Here is a 10,351-nt window from a genome sequence, read left to right on the forward strand (position 1 = left end):
TTTCTTGAGCAGGGGGACCTTGCGGGCGCTGCAGGATTTCAGTCCTTCACAGCGTAGTGTGTTACCAACTGTTTTCTTGGTGACTATGGTCACAGCTGCCTTGAGATCATTGACAAGATCCTCCTGTGTAGTTCTGGGCTGATTCCTCCTTTCTCATGATCATTGCAACTCCACGAGGTGAGATCTTGCATGGAGCTCCAGGCCGAGGGAGATTGACAGTTCTTTTGTGTTTCTTCCATTTGCAAATAATCGCACCAACTGTTGTCACCTTTTCACCAAGCTGCTTGGTGATGGTCTTGCAACCCATTCCAGCCTTGTGTAGGTCTACAATCTTGTCCCTGACATCCTTGGAGAGCTCTTTGGTCTTGGCCATGGTGGAGAGTTTGGAATCTGATTGATTGATTGCTTCTGTGGACAGGTGTCTTTTATACAGGTAACAAACTGAGATTAGGAGCACTCCCTTTAAGAGTGTGCTCCTAATCTCAGCTCGTTACCTGTATAAAACACACCTGGGACCCAGAAATCTTTCTGATTGAGAGGGGGTGAAATACTTATTTCCCTCATTAAAATGCAAATCAATTTATAACATTTTTGACATGCGTTTTTCTGGATTTCTTTGTTGTTATTCTGTCTCTCACTGTTCAAATAAACCTACCATTAAAATTATAGACTGATCATTTCTTTGTCAGTGGGCAAACATACATAATCAGCAGGGGATCAAATACTTTTTTCCCTCACGGCATCTAAGAACTAGGAATGTAAATCACATCCCCTGAAAGTCCCTATCTGTATATCTCCCCAATGTTGACGACATCTATCTTTTGTCTTTGGCATTTACTTATTTTTCTTCTTGTTTTTCTCTTCTTTCCCTGTCTTCTTCCCACTGCCCCGCTTGTCTTTGTCCTTGCCCGACTCTCCCTCCTCCTCGATGGCCTTGGCTGCCCGTGCCCTCTTCTTACCCAAAGGTGTCTTGCCGTACCACATCTGGAAACACATTCACAGCCATCAATCCACAATCGAAGAAAATAAAACCTGTTATACAGTGGCATTTCCTTCCTAACTGTAGGAACACAGCACCCTCATGTGGTGATTGTTGAAGCATGACTCTCAAATGTATATATGGAGTTCATCGGATAGTACTGAATTGACATCTGATTATAATACTGAATTGATATCCAATTATAATACTGAATTGATATCTGATTATAATACTGAAGTGATATCTGATTATAGTACTGAATTGATATCTGATTATAATACTGAATTTATATCTGATTATAATACTGAATTGATATCTGATTATAGTACTGAATTGATATCTGATTATAGTACTGAATTGATATCTGATTATAGTACTGAATTGATATTTGATTATAGGACTGAATTGATATCCGATTATAACACTGAATTGATATCTGATTATAATACTGAATTGATATCTGATTATAGTACTGAATTGATATCTGATTATAATACTGAATTGATATCTGATTATAATACTGAATTCATAATAAAATAATGATAATAGTAATAATACTGAATTCATATCTGATTATGATAATAGATGTAGACCAATCAGCACAACAAAGGCAAAAACATGTTTTTAATATAATAATATACCATTTAGCAGACGCTTTTAACCATAGCCACTTATAGTGAGGGAAAAAAGTATTTGATCCCCTGCTGATTTTGTACGTTTGCCCACTGACAAAGAAATGATCAGTCTATAATTTTAATGGTAGGTTTATTTGAACAGTGAGAGACAGAATAACAACAGAAGAATCCAGAAAAACGCATGTAAAAAATGTTACAAAATTATTTGCATTTTAATGAGGGAAATAAGTATTTGACCCCCTCTCAATCAAAAAGATTTCTGGCTCCCAGGTGTCTTTTATACAGGTAACGAGCTGAGATTAGGAGCACACTCATAAAGGGAGTGCTCCTAATCTCAGTTTGTTACCTGTATAAAAGACACCTGTCCACAGAAGCAATCAATCAATCAGATTCCAAACTCTCCACCATGGCCAAGACCAAAGAGCTCTCCAAGGATGCCAGGGACAAGATTGTAGACCTACACAAGGCTGGAATGGGCTACAAGACCATCGCCAAGCAGCTTGGTGAGAAGGTGACAACAGTTGGTGCGATTATTCGCAAATGGAAGAAACACAAAAGAACTGTCAATCTCCCTCGGCCTGGGGCTCCATGCAAGATCTCACCTCGTGGAGTTGCAATGATCATGAGAACGGTGAGGAATCAGCCCAGAACTACACGGGAGGATCTTGTCAATGATCTCAAGGCAGCTGTGACCATAGTCACCAAGAAAACAATTGGTAACACACTACGCCGTGAAGGACTGAAATTCTGCAGCGCCCGCAAGGTCCCCCTGCTCAAGAAAGCACATATACATGCCCGTCTGAAGTTTGCCAATGAACATCTGAATGATTCAGAGGACAACTTGCTGAAAGTGTTGTGGTCAGATGAGACCAAAATGGAGCTCTTTGGCATCAACTCAACTCGCCGTGTTTGGAGGAGGAGGAATGCTGCCTATGACCCCAAGAACACCATCCCCACCGTCAAACATGGAGGTGGAAACATTATGCTTTGGGGGTGTTTTCTGCTAAGGGGACAGGACAACTTCACCGTATCAAAGGGACGATGGACGGGGCCATGTACCGTCAAATCTTGGGTGAGAACCTCCTTCCCTCAGCCAGGGCATTGAAAATGGGTCATGGATGGGTATTCCAGCATGACAATGACCCAAAACACACGGCCAAGGCAACAAAGGAGTGGCTCAAGAAGAAGCACATTCAGGTCCTGGAGTGGCCTAGCCAGTCTCCAGACCTTAATCCCATAGAAAATCTGTGGAGGGAGCTGAAGGTTCGAGTTGTGTAACGCCCTGGCCATAGAGAGGGGTTTTTGTTCTTTATTTTGGTTAGGCCAGGGTGTTACATTGGGTGGGCGTTCTATGTTCCTTTTTCTAGGTTGGTTTGTTTAGTTGATTTTGGCCGTGTGGCTTCCAATCAGGCACAGCTGTAGTTTGTTGTTGCTGATTGGGAGTCACACATAAGTAGCCTGTTTTTCCTTTGGGTTTTTGTGGGTGATTGTTTCTGTCTAGTGCTTTCTGTTTAGTTTTGTACCTAGCAGAACTGTAGGCTGTCGTTCTTTTTTCGTGTTTGTTTATAGTGTTTCTATTAATTAAATATTTAATATGAATACACATCCTCCGCTGCACCCTGGTCTCCTACTTTCACCGACGACAGCCCTTACAGAATCACCCACCAAAAAATGGACCAAGCAGCGGAGGAAGGAGCAGCGCAAGGAGAAGAACCAGGAGAAGAGCTATCTAGAATCGTGGACTTGGGAGGAAATCCTGGACGGTAAAGGACCATGGGCTCAAACTGGGGATTATCGCCACACGCAGTGGGAGATCGAGTCGGCGAGAGCTGAGAGGCGCTGGTATGAGGAAAGGGAGCGCAGCAGACACGAGAGGCAGCCCCAAAACATTTTTTGGGGGGGCACACGGGTAGATTGGCGGAGTCAGGCGGTAGACCTGAGCCAACTCCCCATGCTTACCGGAAGCAGCGTGGTACTGGTAAGGCACCGTGTTATGCTATGAAGCGCACGGTGTCTCCAGTGCGCGTTCATAGCCCGGTGCGCTATAGGCCAGCCCCCCGCAAGTGCCATGCGAGTGCAGGCATCGAGCCAGGACGGATTGTGCCAGCTCAGTGCGTCTGGTCTCCAGTGCGCCTTTTCGGTCCAGGTTATCCTGCACCGGCTCTGCGCACTGTGTCTCCAGGGCGCTGGGAGTGCCCAGTTCGCCCAATGCCTGCGCTCCGCCCGTGCCGGGCCAAAGTGGGCATTCAGCCTGGACTGTGGGTAAAGAGCCTACGTACCAGAACTCCAGTGCTCCCCCACAGCCCGGTTTATCCTGTGCCTCCTCCTCGGACCAGGCCTCCAGTGGGTCTCCCCATCCTGGTCAGTCCTGTGCCTCCTCCACGGACCAGGCCTCCAGGGGGTCTCCCCATCCTGGTCAAGCTTGTGCCTCCTCCACGGACCAGGCCTCCAGTGGGTCTCCCCATCCTGGTCAGTCCTGTACCTCCTCCACGGACCAGGCCTCCAGTGGGTCTCCCCATCCTGGTCAGTCCTGTGCCTCCTCCATGGGCCAGGCCTCCAGTGGGTATCCCCAGCCTGGTGAGTCCAGTGCCTGCGCCCAGAGCCAGGCCTCCTTCATGTCTCCCCAGCCTGGTGAGTCCTGGGCCAGAGCTGCCAGAGCCGCCCGCCAGTCCGGAGCCGCCAGAGCCGCCCGCCAGTCCGGAGCCGTCAGAACCGCCCGCCAGTCCGGAGCCGCCAGAGCCGCCCGCCAGTCCGGAGCCGCTAGAGCCGCCCGCCGGGCACAACCAGAATCGCCCGCCAGCCGGGCGCAGCCAGGGTCGCCCGCCAGCCGGGCGCAACCAGGGTCGCCCGCCAGCCGGGCGCAACCAGAATCGCCCGCCAGCCGGGCACAGTCAGGGTCGCCCACCAGTCCTCCGGCGCGGCCAGGGGCGCCACCTAAGTGGGCAACGCCGAGGGTGGAGCGGAGGCCACGTCCCGCACCTGAGCCGCCGCCGTAAGAAGGCCCACCCGGACCCTCCCCTTCAGAGTCAGGTTTTGCGGCCGGAGTCCGCACCTTTGGGGGGGGGGGGTACTGTAACGCCCTGGCCATAGAGAGGGGTTTTTGTTCTTTATTTTGGTTAGGCCAGGGTGTTACTTTGGGTGGGCGTTCTATGTTCCTTTTTCTAGGTTGGTTTGTTTTGTTGATTTTGGCCGTGTGGCTTCCAATCAGGCACAGCTGTAGTTTGTTGTTGCTGATTGGGATTCACACGTAAGTAGCCTGTTTTTCCTTTGGGTTTTTGTGGGTGATTGTTTCTGTCTAGTGCTTTCTGTTTAGTTTTTGTACCTAGCAGAACTGTAGGCTGTCGTTCTTTTTCGTGTTTGTTTATAGTGTTTCTATTAATTAAATATTTAATATGAATACACATCCTCCGCTGCACCTTGGTCTCCTACTTTCACCGACGATGGCCCTTACAAGTTGCCAAACGTCAGCCTCGAACCTTAATGACTTGGAGAAGATCTGCAAAGAGGAGTGGGACAAAATCCCTCCTGAGATGTGTACAAACCTGGTGGCCAACTACAAGAAACGTCTCACCTTTGTGATTGCCAACAAGGGTTTTGCCACCAAGTACTAAGTCATGTTTTGCAGAGGGGTCAAATACTTATTTCCCTCATTAAAATGCAAATCATTTTATAACATTTTTGACATGCGTTTTTCTGGATTTTTTTGTTGTTATTCTGTCTCTCACTGTTCAAATAAACCTACCATTAAAATTATAGACTGATCATTTCTTTGTCAGTGGGCAAACGTACAAAATCAGCAGGGGGTCAAATACTTTTTTCCCTCACTGTACATATTATTACTTTCTTACATACGTGTGGTCCCGGGAATCAAACCCACTATCCTAAGATGCAAGCGCCATACTCTACCAACTGAGATACAGAGGACCATTTGAACTGTTATAATGGCATAACAACTTTCCAATTGTCACCTCCTTTCTGTGGGAGTCAGGCTATACTGAGCACTTTGGTGATACACATATGTAAAAAAGATTTATGTAAATCAAAGGTGATTAATTGATTGATGCTACTGAACCTTAAAGGCCTCCTCCTCCTCTTTGTAGACGGGGTCCTGTCTGGCCAGTGGAGGGATGAACTCTTCAGCGGTCAGTGGTCTGGTAGTCTGCTGGGCCAGCCTGCGAGGGGTCAACACCTGCCTCACAGCCTGCAGGATGTGGCCCTGGGTGTAGCCGTCTGTCACCTTGGCCAGGGAACTCAGGTCCAGGCTGGGGGTGAGGCGAGCACCGCCGCCACATAGCAGCTCCCTCCACAGCACTGGAGGACACAGCACAGACAGGGATAGAAAGGTTAGAGTTCAAACCAGAAGTGGACAATGAATACAACATTATATTTGAAAAGATGCATGTTTACTGGTGGGCCTATAATATGAATTCATTCCACCAGCATTTTTCATGTCAACTCATTTCTGGTGGCTTTAGGGAATGAAAGCTCCACATATTCTGTCTGTCCATTGCTATCAGGCTGGCCTAGATATAGACCACTACAGACCACTATAGACCACTATAGACCACTATAAACCACTATAGACAGCTATAAACCACTATAGACCACTATAAACCACTATAGACCAATATAGACAACTATAAACCAATATAGACCACTATAGACAACTATAAACCAATATAGACCACTATAGACAACTATAAACCACTATAAACCACTATAGACAACTATAAACCACTATAGACCAATATAAACCAATATAGACCAATATAAACCAATATAAACCAATATAGACCACTATAGACCACTATAAACCAATATAGACCACTATAGACAACTATAAACCAATATAGACCACTATAGACAACTATAAACCACTATAGACCAATATAAACCAATATAGACCACTATAGACCACTATAAACCACTATAAACCAATATAGACCACTATAGACCAATATAGACCACTATAAACCACTATAGACCAATATAGACCACTATAAACCAATATAAACCAATATAGACCACTATAAACCAATATAGACCACTATAAACCACTATAAACCACTATAGACCACTATAGACCACTATAACCCAATATAAACCACTATAGATCACTATAGACCACTATAAACCAATATAAACCAAAATAGACCACTATAAACCAATATAGACCAATATAGACCACTATAAACCACTATAAACCACTATAGACCACTATAGACCACTATAGACCAATATAGACCACTATAAACCACTATAGACCACTATAACCCAATATAAACCACTATAGATCACTATAGACCACTATAAACCAATATAAACCAATATAGACCACTATAAACCAATATAGACCAATATAAACCACTATAAACCACTATAGACCAATAGAGACCACTATAAACCAATATAGACCACTATAGACCACTATAAACCAATATAGACCACTATAAACCAATATGAACCAATATAGACCAATATAAACCACTATAAACCACTATAGACCACTATAAACCAATATAAACCATTATAGACCAATATAAACCAATTTAGACCAATATAAACCACTGTAGACCAATATAAACCATTATAGACTAATACAGAGCACTATAGACCACTATAAACCAATATAAACCAATATAGACTACTATAGATAACCCACCCAGTCTGGAGGCATAGTCAGGTCTGGGGATGAGGATGATCTTCCTATAGACTTTACAGAAGGGCTTGAGGTCTGCATCAAAGGGCCTCCGGGACGTCCCTACGACCAGAACACGATCCTCAGGTTTCACGGACTTCAGCACCTTCACTAGGTCCTTCTTCAGACGCTTAGGCTCCATCTAGAGAGTGGGAGAAGAGAGAGAGAGGAGAGAGAAAGAGAGGGAGATGGAGAGAGAGGGAGATGGAGAGAGGGATGGAGATAGAGGGAGGAGAGAGAGCGGGAGAACAAGGAAGAGGGGGTAGAGAGTTATGACCGGCCACATGAGGGCAGCATAAACTTGTTCGTAAATTCAAGATGTCCCCATTTTCAACTGCTCACAGCTGTCATCTCATATAACCCATGTTACCCAACAATGGATGTGGGTCCCACTTTAGTTCACTAACAAACAATAAAATAATGGAGAAGGTTGCTTGACAATCTGCTATGGAAACATTCTTGTCAAAACAAGTCCCTTGATTACACTGTTTGTCAATGTGCACTGTAGTGTGTTGAGGGCTGGTATTGAGCAGTGCTAATAACTACACTCTTTTTTACATTTAGTCTAGTCTTAGTCATTTTGACTAAAATATCATTATGTTTGAGTCAAGTTTTTGTCAATTGAATAATGATTTAGTCTGGTTATTGTCAAAATGACAAAAACAGTGGGCCATTTTAGTCAACTAAATGCCCTTTAATAATAGTCACATTTTAGCCACATCACATTTGCATTGCCTCATTAACCTATAGTAAACATACATCACTGACTTCCATGTGACCAAACAGACATAGCCTTATCCTACCAACAAATATATATAAGAAAATATAACATTTATCTGGCCATATAAATTCTTAATTCAGCCTACATAGATATTACATACAGTTCATTCGGAAAGTATTCAGACCCCTTCCCCTTTTCCACATTTTGTTACGTTACAGCCTTATTCTAAAATGGATTAAATCAATGTTTTTCCTCACCAATCTACACACAATACCCCATAACGACAAAGCAACAACAAAAAAAGAACTACCTCATTTACATAAGTATTCAGACCCATTGCTATGAGACTCTAAATTGAGCTCAGGTGCATCCTGTTTCCATTGATCATCCTTGAGATGTTTCTACAACTTTATTGAAGTCCACCTGTGGTAAATTCAATTGATTGGACATGATTTGGAAAGGCACACAGTTGACAGTGCATGTCAGAGCAAAAACCAAGCCATGAGGTGGAAGGAATTGTCCGTAGAGCTCCGAGACAGGATTGTGTCAAGGCACAGATCTGGGGAAGGGTACCAAAAAATGTCTGCAGCATTGAAGGTCCCCAAGAACACAGTGGCCTCCATCATTCTTAAATGGAAGAAGTTTGGAACCACCAAGACTCTTCCTAGAGCCGGCCGCCCAGCCAAACTGAGCAATCGGGGGAGAAGGGCCTTGGTCAGGGAGGTGACCAAGAACCCGATTGTCACTCTGACAGAGCTCCAGAGTTCCTCTGTGGTGATGGGAGAACCTTCCAGAAGGACAACCATCTCTGCAGCACTCCACCAATCAGGCCTTTATGGTAGAGTGGCCAGACGGAAGCCACTCCACAGTAAAAGGCTCATGACAGCCTGCTTGGAGTTTGTCAAAAGGCACCTAAATGACTAGCAGACCATGAGAAACAACATTCTCTGGTCAGATGAAACCAGGATTGAACTCTTTGGCCTGAATACCAAGCATCATGTCTGGAGGAAACCTGGCACCATTCCTACAGTGAAGCATGGTGGTGGCAGCATCATGCTGTGGGGATGCTTTTCAGCGGCAGGGAGTGGGAGACTAATCAGGATCGAGGGAAAGATGAACGGAGCAAAGTACAGAGAGGTCCTTGATGAAAACCTGCTCCAGAGCGCTCAGGACCTCAGACTGGGGTGAAGGTTCACCTTCCAACAGGACAACAACCCTAAGCATACAGCCAAGACAACGCAGGAGTGGCTTTGGGACAAGTCTCTGAATGTCCTTGAGTGGCCCAGCCAGAGCCAGGACTTAAACCCGATCTAACATCTCTGGAGAGACCTGAAAATAGCTGTGCAGCGACGCACCCCATCCAACCTGACAGAGCTTGAGAGGATCAGCAGAGAAGAATGGGAGAAACTCCCCAAATACAGGTGTGCCAAGCTTGTAGCGTCATACCCAAGAAGACTCAAGGCTGTAATCGCTGCCAAAGGTTCTTCAACAAAGTAGTGAGTAAAGCAAACATTTCAAAAAAACTGTTTTTGCTTTGTCATTATGGGATATTGTGTGTAGATTGATGAGAAAAAAAACCCATATATTTTAGAATAAGGCTGTAACGTAACAAAATGTGGAAAAAGTCTTAGAGAGAGAGAGAGAGAGAGGGAGAGAGAGAGAGAGAGAGAGAGAGAGAGAGAGAGAGAGAGAGAGAGAGAGAGAGAGAGAGAGAAAACCCAGAAAAATAGAAACATTCCATCACACAGCTCTACAATGTCAAGAGAAGAGTCCCCTCAGCCAGCTGGTTCTGAGGCTCAGTTCACTAACCCAAACCAACCCCATAGAGCCTCAGGACAGCACTCAGAAAATCTGACCCAACCAAATCATCACAAAAGAAAAAGAAAAATATATCACCTATTGGAAAGACACCACAAAAAATCTAAGTAAACTTCAATGGTATTTGGATCTAAACAGACAGTAAATAGTGGCAGACTATCTGACCACTGTGACTGATAGAAAACTGAGGAAAACACTGACTAGGTACAGACTCAGTGAGCACAGTCTGGCTATAGAGACTGGTCGTCACAAACAAACCTGGCTGCCCAGAGAGGACAGGCTGTGCTCACTCTGCTCCAGGGGAGAGTTAGAGACAGAGCTGCATTTCCTATTACACTGTGACAAATACCAGACCTAAGAGAATATTTATTTCCCAAAACTATAATTCAATACAAAGAATTTGAAACTATAAAAGATGAAGAAAAAATCTAATATTTATTGGGTGAAAAGCCAAAATGTGCAGTTTTGGCAGCCAAATATGTGTCCTCCTGCCACAACCT

At 44.7% G+C, this 10,351-nt stretch overlaps 1 protein-coding gene across 2 annotated transcripts in view; it reads right to left on the bottom strand.

Annotated features, from left to right (window-relative positions):
• Nucleotides 1-646: 646 nt before the first annotated feature.
• The window catches only part of iqca1 (IQ motif containing with AAA domain 1), a 67,709-nt gene continuing 58,004 nt past the window's right edge, over nt 647-10,351 (bottom strand). For both annotated transcript variants that reach the window (XM_045699313.1, XM_045699312.1), the window contains exons 18-20: nt 7,277-7,454; nt 5,687-5,925; nt 647-984 (exon numbers count right to left, since the gene is read on the bottom strand). In XM_045699313.1, the coding sequence (XP_045555269.1) occupies nt 835-984; nt 5,687-5,925; nt 7,277-7,454 (567 nt within the window). In that variant the 3' untranslated portion in view covers nt 647-834. The remainder of the gene's footprint in view (nt 985-5,686; nt 5,926-7,276; nt 7,455-10,351) is intronic.

Source organism: Salmo salar, chromosome ssa17 (assembly GCF_905237065.1).
Source record: "Salmo salar chromosome ssa17, Ssal_v3.1, whole genome shotgun sequence".
Classification (NCBI taxonomy): domain Eukaryota; kingdom Metazoa; phylum Chordata; class Actinopteri; order Salmoniformes; family Salmonidae; genus Salmo; species Salmo salar.